The following is a 21,250-nucleotide window of genomic DNA, read 5'->3' as shown; positions in this document are numbered from 1 at the left end:
AAAGTCTTTTTCCACCCAACTTTCTTCCAAAGAAAAACTACCACGAAACTTAGCATTCCACTGTTGGGATAGATATCAAAGTTAAAAAAAAGGCAGTTTCTTTTGTTCACAGCTATATTTGATGGCCAACAGATTTTCATCAACAATTATTAAAAATACAACAGTAAATACTCACACCTTAGTTTTAATTAAACTGAGCATGATGTGATACATTAATATGTGTAAGTGTATATTAATATGTGAGCATAATGTGAGAGGAATAATAGAAATCCCTAATAAATCAGCAAAGAGGGAACAGGTACAATGTTTGAGTCACAGTAGTAAATACACATTACACCTGCTGGCCCAGTAGCAAACTCCGTTCCTGGGGCCTTTGTTGTGTTTGTAGGTTATTTGCATACATTGGTCCCCTGGGCAACCAACAACTTGGGGATATAAAAGTTTTACTTTAACCAAAAACCTGTTTGTGGGAAAGGAGAGTTTTATCTGTGTCCAGAAAACAACATCGATAATAATGAAAGGGGGGAGAGGGGGAATCAAGCAAACCCAGAAGCATTTAAAGTAATCATGGTTGCTAAGGAGATATAAAGTAAAGTCAATACAATTAAAGGGACAGTTTCAGATAGCAGGAGTTCAAAATGTTGGGGCCAAAGCCAAAGGGAGATCTGGGTATGTACATGGTAAAGAAAGTGGTACCACCAGATCTATAATGGTTAGAATAGACTTTCAGGTCTGTTTCTGGGCTCCCAGAGTCTCCTCGTGAACCCACCTGCTGTCTCCCTTCTTCACTTAACTGGATCCCACTTCCCTGTCCTTTGTTGGCCGCATCCTGGTAAGGACTCCACTCCCATCAGGTAGATGAGAAAGGCTCCCTGCCCTAGGAAAGAGCTGTCTGAATTCTGCCTGGAACAGAGGTCTGGAATCTGACTGTATTTTGCAGCCTGGATTACCTGATTCCTTCCTGAATTCCAATTGCTCATTTGGTTCCTAAAAGCCAGCTTCCAGGTGTTTGCTGGGTCAAGCCCCAGTTGATAACTGACCTCTTCTTTTTGGTTCCACTTCTTATTTCAGATCCATATATTTTTTCCTCTCTCCCTGGTTCAATGCTATCAGTGGAAGTAACAGTATTAATAGTGACTAATGTTTATTGAATTCTTACCATATTTCAGGCACTGTTCTAAACACTTTTCAAGTATCAGCTCATTTAGGTCTCATTAAAAAGTTGAGGTTGATATACTTTTCATCCCCACCTCACAGATGAAAAACAAAGTACAGCTCATATGTGGCTGGGGCTGGACTTGAATCTAGGTAGCTCATAATCTGCACCAGTGGGCTATGCTGACTTTCATATGAATCTGTGTGTAATAGAATTACATGAAATAATGAAAGGCATGGAAGATATATAATGACTTTCCATGTACCAAAGATACCTTGATGTGAATTAAATGCTTTTTGATCATAAATGTCACAGTTACCATGAGATCCTTGTTCGAAGGTCATAAGAGCTGATGATTTTGTGTGCGTTGGGATGGGGTGGTGTTCTGGTCACAGCAATTTAACAAACATTTGAATACCTACTATGTGTTCTAAGATATTGAAAAGAATTCAGGTAAGATACCTGACCTCAGAGAGCTTTTAGTCAATTAGGGGAAGCCAGACATAAAGATAAATACACACAAGTGTAAAAGGTGGTATGAGTGTATATCAGGACACACGGGCAATTGTGATCAAATTTACCACAAGTAAAGAACAGAGGAGATTTCTCAGAGGAGAAGAGTCAGACACATGATCAGACAACTGTCCTGCACAAATTAAATTAATTGTGTATTTACATTTTTTATCTTCTAATGTCTGAAGAAGGAGATTTCACAGGAACTTGGGGCCAAGTTCAACTTTCCTCTTTATATCTTGTTTTCATTCAAAGTATAGTTATAGGAATTATGCAGTATTGAAGTTTCTATCCTGGTTCCAACTGTTTTCTCAATGGGTGCTTTAGCAGTTCATAAACATATTTACATAATTGGCTATGTTAGTCCTGGTGTGATGTTGACATGTCTTGTGACTCTCAGGATCTGAGAGAAGCTTGTAGAGATTGTGACAACTCTGAATTAATATTTGCCCTCAGTTATTACCTAATCATGCCCATTAATTATCTCACAGAAGGGTTTGTGGTGATGATGGATGAGAAAGTCTGTATTTTGAGTGGCTGCTTGGGGAAGGTCAAAAGTGCTCTCTGTAATATCTAGCCTTAAAACACTTCAGATGTGATTTCCAAGCTGAAAGCTGAACCAACATAAGAGCATTCCAGGGTAACTAACCTGCATCTTCTGGGCTCCAGCAGGAACTCCCGTTGCAGGGCTAGAGTCAGATCCCCATTTGAAGCACCTAGCAGTGCCACAGAAGCAAGCAGGTATTAGGCTGAAGCCTGGGAGAAAAATATAATTAAGGCGATTCCATCAGAAGCAAGTACTACTATCCCTGAGAAGAAATGACAGCATTCAAGAGTCATTCTTTCAAAGGAGGAAGATGAACTGGAAAATCCACAGGAAGTATTAGTTCCTTCATCAGATTTGCAGTGCAATGCATGCTGGAGCGCAGAGTTTGGGGTAGGTAAGGGTTGCTTCTTCTGTAGTGTGGCACAGAACCTGGAGCTCCAGGACAGGGGAACATATGCAATAGAAGAGAGTTCCCATATGTGATCTAGCAGGAAGGGTGAGTATTGGTGAAAGAGAGTAGGGGCTAGGAGTAGGGTGAGGTGAGTGAGGCCAACTCATTCAAATGTGGGATTGGATCCAGTCTTTATTTAAATTTTTGAAATTTTGATCATCATGGATTTTTTTATACTACTATCGATTTTTCAATTACCATATTAAAGTATTACTTATCTTGATTACTGTTTCTTTTTTTTCAAGATTTCATTTATTTATTTGAGAGAGAGAGCAGATTGAGAGAGGGCATGAGTAGGGGAGGAGGGACAGAGGGAGAAGGAGAAGCAGGATCCCTGCTTAGCAGGGAGCCCAAAGCAGGGCTCAATCTCAAGACCCCCCAGATCATAACCTGAGCTGAAGGCAGACGCTTACCTGACTGAGCTACCCAGGTGCCCCTAATTTTGCACTGTTAATTTTGGAAATTGATCTAGTTTTGAAATTGAAAGGTTTTGTCCAAAACAACATAGATACCTGACTTTTCTTGAAAAATTAGAAGATCTAATGCACTGGATCTACGTTCTTTCATGGCAGTAATCAACTAAAGCTGACTAGTCTCTCCTCCAGTTCACTTGATATGTGTAGGTTACTGCCTGGTGTTGGAGGCATTGAGATTCTGGGCCCTGATTAATTGCAGGATTCTTTCAATAATACCTCTTAAAGTGAGCTTTTGTTCATTTAATAAATATTGATTTTTGTGCCTACTATGTGTAAGATATTGTGCTGAGGAACACGATGACAAGGTCCCTTCCCTCTTGGAACTTGTTTTAGTCTCACGGGCAATGTTATGGGTTGAATTGTAGCTTCCCCAAAAGGTTTATTAAAGTCCTAACCCCAGTACCTCAGAATGTGACTTTATTGGGAAAGAGGGTCTTTCAAGAGGTAATCACGTTAAAATGAGGTCAGTAGGGTGGGCCCTAATCCAGTATGACAGGTGTCCTTTCAAAAGAGCAAAATTGGGACACGGAGATAGATACAGAGGGAAAGCAATGTGAAGACACACAAGAAGATGCCCATGGGACTGGAGTGATGCACATACATAGAAGTCAAGGAACACCAAGGATTGCCAGCAAATACCAGAAACTAGAAGCAGCAAGGAAGGATTCTCCTCTAGATCTGTCAGAGAGAGCAGGGCCCTAACGATATCTTGATTTCTGACTTCTAGCCTCTGGAAGAGATCAAGATTTCTGATGTTTCTAGTCACCCAAGTTTTTAGTACTTGTTTACAGCAGCCCGAGGACACTATTATAGGCAGTAACGAAGTAATGACTTAAACAAGTGGCTTAATAACAACAGTGACCAGGATAATGAGGAGAGTGTACATGTGGAGGTGGGCTGATCTTCTTAGGAGCTTATGGGGCCTTTTTTGAGGAAGGTATGTTTTAGCTGAGGTCTGAAAGACAAGTAGAAATTATTTTCTAGTAGTGAGGGAAACAGGTACAGTCTGGGCTGGAAGGACTGATGTGTGTGAAGGCTTTAAGGAAAGGAAAGGTGGAGGGTATTCAAGAAACTGGAAACCCAGCTGGTGGCTGAACCAGGGAGAGGAAATTGCAGATCCTGGCAATGGACCCTATATAGTAGGGTGCATTGACTCACTAACTATGTGACTTTGGGGAAGTTATTTTAGTTTCTCCAAGGGTAATAAGAGTAGCTACTTCCTACAGTTAGTATGAGGATTAAATGAGATAATAAATGAAGAAGTCTTAAAACAATGGCTGGTACATGTGCCCTGATAGATATTACTTATTGTTACCATCCCTGCTGTTCTTGTTACCATTATTATTGACAGGACAAGGGTATTCAGGACACTGAGATTCCCTTAGCGTATGGGTCTCTATCCTGAAAGCAATGGGAAGCTAGTGTATGCTTTTAATCAGGGCTTCACCTTCACCAGATTTTATTTTGACGAGACCTACCTGGCTGCAGCATGTAGAGAATGGATGGGAGATGTGGAGATGAGGCCACCGGCAAAAGGTCCTGGGGATAGGGGTGGTACGGCGGCAGGCTTGCCAGGGTCACTTTGTGGATTTGGAGAGATCAACACAACCACCTTAACAATTTTTTTTTAATTCTATCAAAAGCTACTTTCTTCTTTGTTTTACAGCTTTCTTATAGAATAAACACATCCTGGGTGATGCATGGGTTGTTAAATCTCAATTCTGCCATAAACTTAGTAGACGGCCATGAGCAAGCCTTGTATGTGCTCATTTAATCACAGACACCAAAAGGTATAAAGGAAAGCTAAATTCTTAAAATCTCCATATGGTGAAATTAAGATCTTTTGTTACTGAACACATTAAAAAATATCTTTAGGAGATCCCAAATACTCACATTCTCTATTTGCTTTTTATTGCCTTTATGTCTTTGACTTCGTTTTAGAAGAGAAATCGAGTTGATTTGTTCTTCACACACACAAAAATTGATTTGTTCTTCATTGCTGTCAGAATTTGTGATCTCAGGCGAAGGCAAAATGCTGGGCTGGCAAATGTTCACAACTAATATAAGTTTTAAATAAAACACTGGGTGTGCTGCAAATTCATTAGGTAATGAAAGCCATCAAGAAAAATTGAAAATGCTCTAGTTCTCTCTGGATTTATGGCTGATTTTAATAAAAAGTATCACATTTGATGTAATTAGTTTGCCTAGTATTGGCAGACTTAAAAAAAATTACCTAATGAATTCATTGTTGGTGGAAGATTTACCTGTGATGCCAGGGTGGAGAGTGTTAAAGTCTAGATACATATCAGCTAAATGTTCATTTCCAACTGATAGCTTGATACTCAGCTTTGCAAGGGGAAAGAAAATCTAGAGCAAAATTTCCTCTTCGTAAACTCAGTAAATTCTAATGTGTTCTGAATTTATTCTATGATAACAGAGTACCATTTATAAGGCTTTCTTTATTTAGCAATGCCCTTATTCAGTATCTTATTCCCAGTTAAGCAAAATTATATATCAGTATTAGCTTATATTTAATAATCAACACTGGTGAGGACACATGATTAAAGCAGTCAATGTTTATATACAAAAGATGGGTGTATCGACTTACATGAATTTTCAAAACTAAAAGGAAGTCACACAGAGCTAAGAATTACCATTATAAAAGAGATTCTTGTTTACATGAGAAAATCTTACCTTTCTTCCTATTTTTTGTGCACACGTGTTTATTTTAAAGTAAGCACACATACAAACCCACTAAAATATTGCTGAGTGTTATGTATTTTAGAGTGACTTATTTCCTCAAAATGAACATCCTGATTTTGATGAATTTTGCAAAGTTTTAGGGGAAAAAATGACTTTTTTTTTTTTCACTTCTCAGAGTGAGGCACTTTAATCTGAAATCCTCACAGCAACTCAATGATGTTTTGCTGAATAGACACGGACTTGGTTCCATGAGTGTCATTCTTTCCTTATTTTAACTCCACGATTACAAAGATCTGGTGTATCTTCTTTGCTCCCATATATCCCCAAACGCTAGAACAATGCCCTCTGCACACAGATGGTACTAAATAAATAAATAAATCATTGAATGAGTGAATAAGTGCATTTTTTGTACCATTTCTTGTACCATAAATGGCATAAAACATATAGGTGGTATTGCAGAAGGAAAGAACTTTTAAACTGCGCACCTTTGAGAATGGTGTGAATGGTGATATGCGCCCATGCCTGCCATGATTTGTCAACCAAATCATGAGCTGCCATCTAGCCCAGTTTCTCACCGCTGCAGAGACGGCCTCTGTGACTGTGAGCTACCAGAGCAGAGTGAACCCAAATCCTGCTTTTTGCCCAGGACGCTCAACGTGTGCTCCAAGGACTAGCAGCTTCAACATCACCTGCAACTTGTTCTTCGTGCCAGTTCTCAGGCCCCACTCCAGATGTGATGCATCAAACACTCTGAGGGTGGGCTCAGCAACCTGTGTCTTCTAAGCACTCCAGAGGATTCCGATGCATGCTCAGGTTCAAGATCCGCTGCTCTAGAAATGCTTTGCTATTCTTCCAATGATGTACAACTTGCCTTCTAATTAACACATTCTAGTACTTCAGATGAATACATTTGACCTTTGAGGAATTGTCTTCTTAGTGTAATTTGCATAGCTCAGGTCTGACCGACACTTTATAAGCTCACTTCGAATTTAACTCTTAGGAGTTATACTATTATCTGTTGCCGCATAGCAAGTCACCCCAAAACTTCGCAGCTGAAAATAGGAAACATTTAGGCTCTCCCAGCTTTTGTGGGTCAAGAATCTCAGAGGAACTTACTTGAGTGGTTCTGGCTCAGGGTCTCGTAAGAGGCTGTACCCAGGTGCTGTCTAGGACTACCGTCATCTCATGGCTTGACTGGGGAAGGACCTCTTCCAAGCTCACTTACTTGGCTGTTGGAAGACCTCAGGAGATGCACTTCCAGGCTCACATGGGTCTCTCCTCAGGGTTGCCTTATCACATGGCAGCTGGCTTCCACCAGAGGGAGAGATCCCAAGAGAGAATAAGAGGGAGTGTATGGTTTTTTTATAACCTTATCTTGGAAGGAACATGTAATATATTCTGTTCATTAGCAGCCCACAGTCAAGAGGAGGGTAAAACAGGGGGGCATGAATACCAAGAGGCAGGAATCATTGGGGGTCAACTTAGAGACTTCCATATAGGTAAATTATTCCTCAATTTCTCCAATTCCTTGCACTGCAGTGTTTCAATTAGGACTCTTGATTTTTAGTGTCAGAAGTCTCAACACAAACTGGCTTATACAAAAAGAAAAAGTATGTGCCTTATGGTGCAGTTTGGTATAGAGGATCCATCAAACAATGTCACCTGGACCTGGTCATCTTGGTTTTGTTTGCTCTGTATTGGCTCTGATTCTCTGGTACCTTCTCCTCTCTTAGTGGATTAATAAGCTGCAAGGCTTATGGGTTCAAGGTCAGTGGTATAGAGTGAAAGTTTCTTCTCTCAGAAACCATGGCATAAAATTCGTCGGCTGAGTGGATCACAGGCTCATGCCTGAATCAACAGAAAGGCTGAGGAATCATGACTGTATTGGCTGAGACCCAGGATACACACTGTATCCACAAGTAGGATGAGCCCCACAGGAAACACAGCAGCTATGAGAGGGGAAGGTAAGTGCCCTCAGGAGGGACCGCATCACACAGACATTGCACTCAAGTACGGTCTACATAGTTGTCTCCTCCGAGTTTCTAGTGAACTAGAACCTCTTGGAAAATGCCCACCCTCTCCCTCATCATCCACTCCCCACACCAGTGGATCACAGAGCCCTCTTGATTTACTGCCACCTCTCATCTTCTCCCTTCCCCTTCCATCCCATGAATCTCTCACCTGGGCTAAAGCAATAACATCTGAATTTGCTGCCCACATGCTTACATTTTTATTCGCCTTCTGTCTGTTCTCCATGTAGTCACCAGAGTGGTTTTCTTTCTTCTTCTTCTTCTTCTTCTTCTTCTTCTTCTTCTTCTCCTTCTCCTTCTCCTTCTCCTTCTTCTTTTTTTTAATGCCACCTGATGAGGTTAGTGCTCTGTCGAAAATTTGTCAAAGTCCCATTAATGAAAATCCAAGTGCCATTTGACCTGGACTCTGCCTGCCTCTGTAGCTTGATCACTGTCTACCACCAGTCCTCTCTCTCTGAGCTCCCCAAATTCTAATTGCCATGCTTCTGCCCGCCCCAGTCTCTCTACATGCTCCTCCTCCTGAGGAAGCTCTTCCTTTACACTGTGGCTCTCGCTCTCCACCCCTGCTCTCCACCCTCCCCATCTTCAGGGACCAACTATAATGTCACTTTTTTAGACAGGCCTTCCCTGACCCTCCAAAATTAGATACTCTCATAGTACCCCGTACCTTCTCTTTATTGCATTTACCAGAATTTTAATTTTATGCTTGTTTAGCATCTTCCCGCTCTAGAGCAGAAGCTTAATGAGGGCAGCAACCTTGCTGTATCCACAGGGCTCCTGTCTGGCAGCTAGTAGGCATTCAGTAAATATTTGATGGATTTGATTCATTCTTCCTTTTCTCAGATCTGTGCAATGATGTTATCCAGAAGATTAAATAAATGGCAGGAGTTACCATAGAGTTGAAATGTGTTGGTGGTCTGGCTTGGCCTGGTTCATGGGGTTAAGTCAGTCACAGGAGAGAATAAAATTCTCTTGAAGACTTAACAATGATAAAGCCATTTATGTGGTCTTACTTTAATTCTTAGGACAATCTCTTCTAAGTTCAGTGTATTCTCCCTATTTTGTAGATGAGGAAACTGATGGTCAGAGAGATAAAGGGACTCCCTCAAACTCACATGGTTCACAAATGGTAGAGTTAGGACACCCATGGAGGTCACTTGGACTCCAAAATTACAAGTGTTTGGAATTATGGGAAGGACAGTGGCATTTTTTTTTTTTGTAACTATGAGTAGGCCAAGGTCAAAAAGCAAAATAAACATAAAAGTGAAGTCCTGTAGATTTCACGCTTCTAGTTGGAGCCGAACAACAACTTTGAAAGCACCGGAATGAAGAGAGTATAAAATTTGGGGGAACTCAATCTTTTTATTACATATTTCAGGTTTTCCTGTCCACTGAAGTAAAATTAAGGGGTGTTGAATAGTCCTGTGGCATGGGAGAAATCAAGTCCACCTAGTCTTTCTATTACACTTTTGATAGCATTTATATGTGTTAAGAAATGCAGGCATAAAATTAAACAGGATAAACCATCCCCTTTCCTTATTTCTCCAGCTTCAATGATACACAAACTAGCCTACTTCCTTTTTTCCCTCTTACTTCAAACACAGCAAGTAAGTATATGTTTGGCACAAGAAGGCTCTTAAAGTGGTAGGAGTATTTAACTGAGGGGGCTTTAGGGGCCGCAGTGGAAAGCAGGGCTCAAGTCAGTGTGGAGACTGGTTTCTTGGTTCTTTCAAGTTATTTGTGAGGCTGAGGCTGGCTTGTTGGAGCAATTCCTACCGATGTTACAGTTTGGAAGTTTTCTTTTGATCTTATTTTAACGTCTCTATAAAGTAAATCTGTGCTCCCCTCCCCCACATATATATGTGCCTAATGAGAGAATAACGCAAGGGGGATGATGGAAGACAGCTAGTACAGACACACCGATGGAGAAAAGGAGGGAAAAAGACAATTCAGCATTTGGGATTGGCGGTGAGTCCTCCATCCCATGAGTCTGGGATAGGGGAACACTATGCAGGGATTAACTCTGAGTTAATCCCCTACTGTAGTAAGCATGAGCCAGTTTGACAGAGGACCAGTGCCTGGCAAGGTGTGGTTAAATTTGCAAAAGACTGAGAAAGAACAAGAAAGAATCACCAAGTTGTTAAACGGAAGGAGAGAAGTTAAACAAGCGAAACTCAAAGTGTTTGGGACACTTAATGTGGAGAACAAAGCATCTGTGACAGGGTAGAAATGATTCTGAAGGTAGTGAGTTCATCTCATGTCCTACATACGCTGGATACCCTGATTACAAATACCTGAAGAGAGGCCAGGTGAATGATGTCCACATCCACACTTTCATTCAGATGTTTAACACCTGTTTAGTACCAGGCGCTGGTAATTGTGGACACTGTGGTGAACAGAGAGATATGGCTTATGCCCTCATGAGCTTACAGTGTAGTCAGAAGAAGCACAACACAATGTGACAGGTGCAAAAATAGAAGCCCGAGTTGCCTGGGAAGAAAACAGCAAGACACCCGACTAGCTAGGATTCAGGAGAAACTTCCAGACTGTTGGAAGATCTGAAGGACAATATCTGTGATGATTAGTTTTAGGTGGCTTGGCTACAGGACCTAGTTATTTGGTTAAACACTTATCTAGGTGTTGCTGTGAAGGTATTTTGTACATGTGGTCGCAATCTATAATCAGTTGACTTGAAGGGAAGATTACCTTTGATGATGTGGGTAGGCCTCATATAATCAGGAAGGTCTTATGAGCAAAAACTGAGGTTTCCAGAAAAGAAGAAATTCAAGACAGAAGCATCAACTCTTGCCTGAGTTTCCAGCCTGTGGGGAAGTGCCCTAGGAATTTCAGATGGACTTGCCGGCCCCCATGACAGCATGAGCCAATTCCTTAAAATAAATCTTTTGCACACACATACATACATGCCCTATTGGTTCTGTTTCTCTAGAGAACCCTACTAATACAATGTCTTGGACATGTAAAGCTGGGGGAAGGTGTGTGAGGGAAGATGAATGTACCCAGAAAGGCCTGGAATGAAAAAGAGAAGCCAGATCAGGAAGCAAATTATATGTCACCTAGAGAGTTTGAAAAGGTTTTAAGTGAGAGGATCAGATTCACATTTCAGAAAGGACATCCGATTATATTGAGAGAAGTGGAGAAAAACATGTTTCTGTTCCAGCAGGAAGGAATTCCTAATAAGGAAGACATTTTTAATAGGAGAAAGAGGTGCTGAGTCTTTTCTGGAATTTAAAAAATAATTTGGCATTTTTAAGCATTGATGGCCACAATTCTGCAAAAGGCTTTTAACGTTCTTTTTGCCATCAAGAGTGTTTCTGCTCTGCCTGACCTCCTTAAGATCTATAGCTTTCACTAGTTTCTCACATCTACAGTTTTCATCAGGAAGTTCTCCTTGTAGCTGGCAAAATACTTCAAGTTGGCCCAGCAGCCTTTCTGGAAGATAAACTCTCTAACACAGCGGTGGAGATGGGAGGGTGGAGGTCAGCGGGGTATTCCCGCAGCGAAAGTGAGAAGGAAGGGAGAGTTAACACTGGGGCTGAAGTTCCGCTACATCACGTGTGTGGCGAGGGGACTAACCTATTTCAGCCGCAGCCTGGGCTCGGCGCGCTTTCTTCCCCTCCTCTGCGGGTTCGGTGCCCGCACCCCTGCAGCCACGCGTCCAGCTGCCCCCGCGCGGCAGTCTACGAGTCTGGGCGGGGTCTGGCATCCGCCAAGCTGGGATCTTGATACGGAGGTGTGCCGGAGCGCCGGGTTCGAACTGATGGCCCAGGTCTCCCACTCCGCTGCTCGGCCGAGAACATCCGCAACCCCTGACCCAGCAAAGGGGTCTTGCCCTGAGAGCCTTCCGATTTTTCTTCCATTCCCTCTGCAACCCTAGATGTCTTCTGTACCTTAGCTCCCGGTGCGTTCCCCATCCTTTCTGGTTTGGAACCTTCTGTTGATCAGAGCTTGTTGCCCAGGTCAAGCACCCCAGGAGGTGGGATGTGGTGGGGGTTGCTGGTGACTCGACAACACTTCCCCAGGCGTAGACTGGAAGAAGCCAGCAGCCCCATTACCGACCCCACTCCGGGGGTCTCAGGGCGCCAATGGGATTAGTTCTCTGTACAACCCTGGGTGGGTGGAGGGTGGGCAAGGGGAGCGGAAGATGCCCACGTGCAGGGGTCCTGGGACCCGCGCCCCAGAGCATAGTCCCGCACCCCGCCCTGGAAGGAGATAGGTTGGAGCTCTGTCTGTGCACCAGATAGTGAGAATGGGCATGTGGGGAGGGGGCAGTGCTAGTGGAAGGGGCTGAGGGAGAAGAGGCAGCAGGTGAGCCCCAGGGCAGTGCCCCCAGGCGAGGAGGCAGGGGCGACGCCGGCGCGGGTTGGGCTAGGAGGGGGTGCGGAGAGGCGAGGCCAGGCGGGGAGACGGAGGGTGGGGGGGCGGAGGAGGCGAGGGGGAGGGAGTTCCGAAAGGAGGGAAAGCAGCAGGCTAGCGACGAGAGCAGCGAGCCTGGCAGGGAGAGCGGCCGAGCTGTGGGCAGCAGGGCGCCCCGCGCGCCGAGCCCGTGCCACACCCCCCGCCCCCCGGGGCCGGAGGGCTTTGCCGGGGGAGACACACAAAGACATGCGAAGAGGGGCAGAGCGAGGCTCGCGCACAAAGACGCCGGGGCGCACGGCCGCTCGGGCTGCAGCGACCGCCCCCGCGCCGCGCCGCGCCGGGAACCCGCCAGCGCGGAACCCGGGGCGGAGCGCGCGGCGGCGGCGGCTGCCGGCTGGCGCGGGACCCGGGTCGCCCGCGCTCTCCGGGTGACCCGGGCCCGGCCGCAGGCGCGTGCGGGGGTGGCGGCGCCCGCGCCCAACTTGGCCTCGGCCTCGCCCTCTGCCCAGCCCGCCGGTGTCCCCTCCTTCCCGCGATTTCGTTTCTTCTCACGCTCCCCCACCCCCTCCCGCGTCCAGCCCCGCTCTCCCCACCTTGTAAAACAAAGCCGGGGAAAATGCCTGCCCGTGCAGCTCGGAGCGCGCAGCCCGACTCTGAATAAGAAGTGAGTACAATGGCGTGTTTGTAAAAGCTTCAAGTCCGTCTTTTTCAAAAAACATTTTGAATGCTGCATGCCTCATGCTTCCCAGCGCCTCGCGGGAGAGACCCGGCTATAGAGCAGGAGGTGAGACCCCGGGTGACCCCCCCCCCCCCCCCCCCCGCCGCAAACCTCCCGCCCCGCGCTTTCCCGCCCCTGCCTGGACTGGGAGGGCTGCAAATGCCCTGCTGGCAGCAAGCGGACGTCCTCCACCTTCGTTTCCCGTCCAAGGTGTTGGGTCATAATCTGGGCTTGGAGGCAGACCGATGCCTGGCTCCTCTGCTGGTTGCTGCTCCCGCCTCTCCCGCTGGTGCCTGGGGCTTTTGCATCTGCCTCGGGTGTGGGTTTGGGACACCTTGGGGGAGTTTCCGAAGGAGGAGGAGGGTCAGCCCTTGGGAGCAGCCGACAGGCAGCACGTATGGTGACCCTGGTCACACTTGTTGCCCATTGCGTGGTGGGACAGGCAGTGGTGCTGAAAAAAAGCTCGTTTCTCTTGCTATGGAGTCAGCTGCGGCCCGGAGCGTGGAAGGCATACCTGCGGGAGGCTGGGAGACTGGGATTAAGAGGAGACTGTGATGTGCTGGAGGTAGAGGAGGGAGGTAGTGATGGTGAGGACAGTGTGTGCAAGGGACGACTCTTTGATTCCTTGTTCTGAGGAGCATCTCTGCCTGATCATACATCAAACGACGTGGAGATGGAAACATAGAGAAAAGGCTGTTTTTTATTTTGATATTTTACCAGTTGCTGTCCATTCTGTCTGCCAAATGTGCATACACACACACACACACACACACACACATATACATTTCTTCTAATTAAAAAAATAAGGGAATAGCTTAAAAGAATTAAACTTCATCAGGAAATATATTAGCTTAATACACACACATACACACAGTCTTTTAAAAACATATCTGTCCCTTTTCCCCCAAAGCCTATAATTATAATGTGTTAGTGTGGCATTGGGATTTAGGATTGGGATTTGGATGCATCAAGGTGAACAGTCTTGGTGTTTTCCACTTCTACAGACTAGAAACCACTCGTGAAAAACCAGAAATATGAGAGCACAGAGAATTGGAAAGGAAAGGCTTGGAAAGCTTTCTTCAGAGAGATAATGTGGATTTCCTGTTATCTTTATTCCGAAGATGGATTAATTTTAGATTATGACCTTTATTTTTCACCCAAGACACACTAAGAAGCGTGGCGGTGGGGTGGCGTAGCTAACCAGCAGATGACAGATATCAGCTGTTATCAGCATGTCTATTAAAAAAAGTTTTTCTAATTAAAACAGTGAAACACATACGCAGTGCTAATTCTGAGCAAAGTTGCTGTTATAACTATGACATGACAAAGGTGTCTACTGGTTTGTGGCTTTATTCTGAGCAGGTGACCGTATCAGGAGGGAAACGGGTACATACCTGTACCCAGCAGGTTCAACCACTGGAAATTGCTGAAAGGAGCAATTCAGTCTGTATGTGGAATCTCCACTTGGAGCCCTGGGTACAATTACTTCCTTGGCGCTCTGACTTCATCTCTTCAAAGTCAGAGCCATTCAGGGTTTTTGCTGGTTTGAGGAGCCCTCTGTTATCGGCTACCATTGTACAACACTACTTAGGTCTAGGGCTTCAAATAGCTTTGTTTGCAAAGCTTCTTTGTGATGGGCAACTGATGATTTGTTTTTTGAACTCAAACTGCGGTAGTCCTACATTGAACTCACAGTGGTAGTCAGGAGGGCAGGGTTTCTAACCCTGTGAAAACTGACACTTTCCATTCTCTTTTTATCCTCGAGTAATTTCGGGTTCCTGTAGGGTATTTGGGTGCAATTCCATAGGAATTTCTCAGATATTTACCTAAAAGTGTCTTTTAGGTTAGGTTATTACTATATCAAACCTCTATTATATATACCAGAGTAATTTTACTTATATCTATAACAATTGTGGACTCTAAATTCATTGTTCTGGTTGAGTTGGTGGTTTTTTTTAAAGTCCCCCTGGTTTGGGTTTTTTTTTTTTCCTGGCTATTCTGTTAACCTTTTTGTTTCGGTGTTGCCTTTCCAATCATTCTGTAGTAGATGGCTTATTTTCCCCTTAGCAAGTTGAAGTCTAGTATCTTTGTATTTTCTAAAAAGAAATCCATTAATGATATTTTTGAACAGTTGAGATAAATAATAGATGGATTTACAGTCACCTCCGAGTATATGGGAATTTGTAAGAGAACACATAAATCCACTCTAATGGAGCAATTAGCTTTGTACAGAGCATGGAGGGTCTGAGGTGTAAGAGAAGGTTTTACTTTTTTTTCTTGATAATGTTCGCTGTTGAAATGGAAGGAACTTGTCATGTCTTGGCTGCACCTAGGATGGTGCCAGAAAAGGTAGCAATACTTTTGTTTTCTCAAGATGCCAGAGATTGTATAACAAGATAGAATGTTTAATCATGAACCGCTTTAGAGGGTAGGCAAAGAGAAATGATTGGGCAATTGAGTGGTTTACTGACCATAATGTTTTACCAGAAAATGACTAATGTTTTACTTTGAGCAGCAATGTTTGGATCCCAAATTCGCTTATAATGCAATCCCTTTATTACAATGAAATTTTCCATAGAAATAAAGAATATTCCTTATGTCGGTTGCTTGTGGTATAGAGGGTTAAGTTCTTGAGAACAGGAATCATCCATGAACCTTCTTCATGAGTATTCATGAGTTAGTACTATCAACTCTTAGGAGTTCAGTCTTTGTTGAGTAGCACGGCGAACAGATGTAAAATTACAAATTAATTAGGAAGACCTCAGGCGTTCTTTTATTATTTTTTTTTAAGTTTCTTGGTCCACCTCCTGTTCTCTTCCTCCCATCTGGAACCCCAATAGCAGCAGAGAGCTGAGACCCAGCCCCTTTTCCTTGAACCTATGTATGCGGTCCTGGAAGCGATCTAGTGGGAGCACTCTGGTTGGTTCCAGACCGTCCACCGGGAGAGCAGTGGAGTTCAGTCCGCCTTTGCTCAGCCCCTAAAGAAAGCCAGCCGTTACCCCCTCTACTCTTCTCCGACCTAACGTTCATTCTCTGTTGTTGTCAGTGGCGGCACCTGACTTGCTGGATCCTAAATCTGCCGCTCAGAACTCCAAACCGAGGCTCTCGTTTTCCACGAAACCCACAGTGCTCGCTTCCCGGGTGGAGAGTGACACGACCATTAATGTTATGAAATGGAAGACGGTCTCCACGATTTTCCTGGTGGTGGTTCTCTATCTGATCATCGGAGCCACCGTGTTCAAAGCCTTGGAGCAGCCTCATGAGATTTCCCAGAGGACCACCATTGTGATCCAGAAGCAAACATTCATTTCCCAACACTCCTGTGTCAATTCGACTGAGCTGGACGAACTCATCCAGGTAATAATGGCACAGAGGAGTTGTTACCCTGCTTCCTCTCTGGGGAAAGAAAGTAATGGCAGGAGGAGGCTACCTGCAGCACAGTGGCCTGCCTATGGGGGCCCAATTCCACTTTCTCTTTAGCATCGACTCGTCTCCTTTCTGTACTTCTTCCCTCTTTTCTTACTTTTTCTCTCTTTTCTTCTCCTTCTCCTTCGTTTCTCCCTCCTTCTGTTCCTTCTTACCCTCTTCTGCTCCTTCTGTCCCATTGTCTCCCTGATTTGTCTTTCTTTGCCCTCTCTTAGAACTGCCAGTGGACACCCACGGATGTGGGGTTGCCTTGCCGGAGGCTTTTGTGGTCAGATTACCATTGCCGACTGAGAAACATTGCTGTGGCAAGTGAGAGGAAGATCTAAGGCAGAAAAGTGCTTTAATCATGCCAGGGGCCATCATAAGATAGAAGAGATGAGTTTGTGGTGTGACCCTCTTGAGATGGGTGCCCCTGCTGGTTAACAAGTTGTAGCTCACCTCTTTAACCTAGTCAGCGTATAACTCTGATAACTGCCTTTTAGGCTCCTAGAGAAATGATGCATCCTTGCTTCTCTAAACACTAACTAAAAGCAATTTACTATTACACAGAAAAATGCAGTTTTTGAATTTTAAAAAATAATTTCGTTTTCTTGTACTCTATCATGGTGGAATGGTGTTCTTAAGGAAAGTACTTTGTTATAAAAGTTAATCACAAAATGATTTAAACGTTTCAGTTAGGCTCCTTGGAGATGGCTGTATTTTTATTGTAGATTTCTTTTACATAAAACAATTCAGTGGTCAAACCAAGAGTCTGGCCAGAAGGAAGCCCTAGAATGTTCTTTCCAGGAGAGATCTATCTGACTGGTTGTGGGAAATGTTTTGATTGTATAGATACTCCTTTTCCTGTAGAACCTACTTTTCTTAACTGGTGTAAGTCGGATTGGACTGAAAATGATCTGAGTCATCTGAACATGTTCTTCCTCATCTTATATTTGGTTTGACATCATTTGAATGAGTTGGAATAGTAGATTGAGGGAGGCAATTCTTACTGGTTTTAATCCAGTCTCCTATTCAAAGACCTTTTCTCTCTCATTTCCCTTTTGCCATGGATACCCCACAGGCTACGTAGCCTCTGCCCTTCATGCCTCTCTCTATTTGTAGACTACACATACAAGTTCTCATTCAAGTTTTACTGAAAGCTGTCAAACATAGTAATCGCTCACCCTCATTTAGCTCCTACTATATTCAGACACTTCTGCATCTCAACTATTTGACTGACATTTTGAAAATACTCCTCAGATACTTATATCCTGAATTCTCTATTATTTTTAGATGATGGCAATATTTTCAGTATTGACAGTGAACATGCCAACAGATGTTGTCCCAGCTACCGCATTGCCTGTTCGTACACAAGATCACTTTCACTTCACTCTTGTCTTTGTGCCACAGAGTTCTAAGAGGTACTAAAAAATCTTAAACAATTCCCATTTCCCTAGGGTTTTAAAAGAAGAGCTCTAGGTTGTCTAGGAGGTAGCATCAGATAGGATGTGTTTTAAACTCCCGTTGAGCACTTTTCTAGAGGTGTCATCCTGAACAAGTACCTTGGCTCTCTAAGCCTTCAGTGATATCTCTGGAATGCAGAAAGAATATCTACCAAACAGGGTTGCTGTGAAGAGTAAAGAGATAATCCCTATAAAGCATTTAGGATGTCGCAGAGTTTGTTTGCTGTTGTTCGTATTCGCACCCTTCCCCCCCACCCCCACCCCATCCCTTTTTTGGGCTGAAGTATCTGATTCAGGCAGTTCCATTCTTCGCATCTGAAGCAGTGTGGTGGGTTTGGGGCAGGGGAGAAAATGCCTGGAATTTCAGGACAATGCTGGAGGAAACCCGGTGTGAATTTGAAAATGGTCTCACTGTTCTGTACTACCTTGATTTATTCATAACTGTGAAAATAACTTGAAGGTCATGGCAGGTAGAGACAATCTGGAGGTGGAGACTGATCATTTTTGCTCTATTGTTTTTGGAATGGATACAGACAGAGCTCAGCAATGACCTAATCTTTTTCTTTCCACTCCACAGAGGAATCTCTTTTAGCTTTATTAATATTCACCGCTGATGAGAATCTTTGCTTTTTAAAAATCTCAAGTATTTTTGTGCTTATTCAGAAGTCTGTTATTTTCATATCACTCATCTTTAGAACCCCATGGCTTTAATAAATTATTTTATTCTCTTTGAATAAAGTTTCTTCTGATAAAAGAAATGTTTATAATGGCATGGCTTCAAGGATCAAGATCAGTATTTAAATAGGGAGGAAGGCAAATGAGCCAGTAATCTTATATTAGAATTACATTTCATTCATGTGATTCTCGTAAATTTCCACGTGTTCTTCCCACATTTATTTGCCCATTTAATCATCCCTTAAAACTTCATGAGTAGGTATATTAGGCAGTAATATCACAGCATTAAGGATTAGGGAGCTGACACCCAGCAGTCCCAGTGACTTACGCCAGACAGCATTATGAGGATGAGAGTTCAGGTGTTCAGAACCTTGATCTGCTATTATTCCCAGGAGTCTTGGCTGGGTTTAGCATTTTTCAGTGCTAAGAGGGGAGTTAGAAGTTCAGTCCTAGTGTTGGTGGAGAAGGACTTCTGGATTCCTTTTATGAAGAGCAGGGAAGGAGGAAGAAATGTGTAGTCAGACTGTAAGGTCGGGTACAGTTAATCTAATTTGGCCTCAGGCCCCAGGTTATTAATTACACCTCTGGATGGGTTATGGTAACCTCATAACAAGCTGTGCTTGCATCACAGGGTGGGGTAGGCGAGGGAGGGGAGAGAAGAGAACAGAGCTTTGAGGCTCCTGGGAGCAGTTGCTTCTTGTGCTACGTGGTCCCAGCTGTTCTTTCCCTCTGAGTGCTGTCTTGACGTCGGCAGTCCAAGGCAAGATAGAGGATTGAGGAGGGGGCAGAGCTATCAAGACAAAGGAACCTAAAGGGCTTAAGTGTTTTGAACACTTTGATTTTCAACATCCATTACATTGAAGGTAGTGTGATGTCAGTACAGAAAAACATGGTAACACTGAAGTTTCAAAAGTCATGAATACCATTAACCATAGTCAACATTTAATGAGCACTGACTATGTACAAGGCACTGTTCTAAGCTTTTACGTGTATTGTCTCATTTAATTCTCAAGTAACCATAGGAGGTAAGTGCCTTATTAACTGCATTTAAGTTAGGTGCAGACTGAGGCAGAAGGAGCTTAATTTTCCAAGAGAACAAAGTGCTGGAGTGCACTGTTATTTAAACCTAAGTGGACAGACTCCAAAGCTTAGGCTCTTAGCTCCTGTGTTACTGCCTCTAAAAACATTAATAAACATGAAGTTTGCTGTAAAGCTTCCTGTTATTCCATGTATTAGAGTGGAATAAATATCAAATTACAGTCCTCTGTACATAGTGATGTATATTATATGACCTATCTCTTCCTCCATATAAGAATGGGGAGTGTATAACCTGAGGTGGTTTTTTTTTTTTTTAAAGATTTTATTTATTTATTTGAGAGAGAGAATGAGAGCGAGCGAGCACATGAGAAGGGGGGAGGGTCAGAGGGAGAAGCAGACTCCCTGCCAAGCAGGGAGCCTGATGCGGGACTCGATCCAGGGACTCCAGGATAATGACCTGAGCCGAAGGCAGTCGCTTAACCAACTGAGCCACCCAGGCGCCCGAGGTGGTTTTTTTGTTTTTTTTTTTTTGAGAGAGAGAGTATGTGTGCACAGGCAAGGGTTGGGGGGAGGGATGGGAGTGGGAGAGTGAGAGAGAATCCCAGGCAGGCTCCACACTCAGCGCAGAGCCCAGTGCTGGGCTCAATCTCATAACCCCGAGATTATGACCGGAGCTGAACTCGAGTCTGATGCTTAACCGACGGAGCCACCCAGGTGCCCCTATAACCTTGGTTTTAATATTCTTTCTGGAGAACACTTCCTGGTTTTCTCCTGTGTGAATGTGGTAAACCAGTAGAGAGTCATGGTTACGTTGGATATGGCTGATTGTCAATCTAGTCACTTTTGTATTTGCTGAAGCAGTTCTGCGATTAAAAAGCTAGAGCAAAATCTATGATCTGTACATTGATAATAATTATTTTCTCATTTGAGCCCCACAACCCCTATGAGGTAGGTAGGTAGGGAAGGTTTTCTGTCTGTTTTTGGGTGAAAAAACGGACACATTTGCATGAGGTCATGTGGTCTCGGGCCTGGATTTTTGGAGTCCTCTTCCTGAGGGGATTATATTCTCTCTGTGCTGTTCCTTCTTCTCAGTTTGGTTTTTACTCCTTCGTTCAGTGGCGTTTGTTGAGCACGTTCAATGTGTTGACCTTCGTACTGGGTATTGGGGCAAGTAAAACGATCAGAAAAAACATCTTCAGGCACTCCCTCCTTCAAAGTCAAGTGGAGGAGACCACTGTAAACACAGCCACAGAGGCACCTGGGTGGCTCAGTCGGTTAAGCTCCTGCCTTCAGGTCAGGTCATGATCTCAGGGTCCTGGGATCGAGCCCTGCATCGGGCTCCCTGCGCCCTCCCCCCGTTCATGCTTTCTCTCTCTCTTTCTCAAATAAATAAAATCTTTAAAAAAAAAAAAAAAACAGCTACTTGAAGTTCTTAGAGATTAGAACTAGACTACTGAGGAGGAAATGAACCACTTAATGAGAGATAGGAAGACACAGAGAAGAGGTAAAAGAGAAACTGGATGTTAAGTGTGGAATCAGAGTATTTGGCAGAGGGAGGCAAGGGGATCAGCAGATTTTCTAGGCAGAAGGAGCATGATGTGCTCCAGTAACTGAATTATCTAGATTGAGGAGCAGGGGCATCAGCAAGTTTAACAAAGGAGAACAGGGTCTCCTGTACCATACCAGGGATGTGGGCTT

The 21,250-nt window shown here is 43.9% G+C and overlaps 1 protein-coding gene across 4 annotated transcripts in view; it reads left to right on the top strand.

The window, feature by feature from the left end:
• The first annotated feature begins 11,638 nt into the window (after window positions 1-11,638).
• KCNK2 (potassium two pore domain channel subfamily K member 2) overlaps window positions 11,639-21,250 on the top strand; it is a 147,922-nt gene continuing 138,310 nt past the window's right edge. For 2 of the 4 annotated variants that reach the window (XM_036099985.2, XM_036099984.2), the window contains exons 1-2: window positions 12,902-13,037; window positions 16,018-16,328. In XM_036099985.2, the coding sequence (XP_035955878.1) occupies window positions 12,992-13,037; window positions 16,018-16,328 (357 nt within the window). In that variant the 5' untranslated portion in view covers window positions 12,902-12,991. Of the gene's footprint in view, window positions 11,796-12,514; window positions 13,038-16,017; window positions 16,329-21,250 lie in introns of those variants that run through there. The other 2 variants (XM_078078111.1, XM_078078110.1) reach the window with 2 other exon arrangements.

The sequence above is a fragment of the Halichoerus grypus genome, chromosome 7 (assembly GCF_964656455.1).
Source record: "Halichoerus grypus chromosome 7, mHalGry1.hap1.1, whole genome shotgun sequence".
In the NCBI taxonomy this organism is placed as follows: domain Eukaryota; kingdom Metazoa; phylum Chordata; class Mammalia; order Carnivora; family Phocidae; genus Halichoerus; species Halichoerus grypus.
Note: the sequence above shows the minus strand (reverse complement) of the source record. Positions and strands in the feature narration are given on the sequence as shown.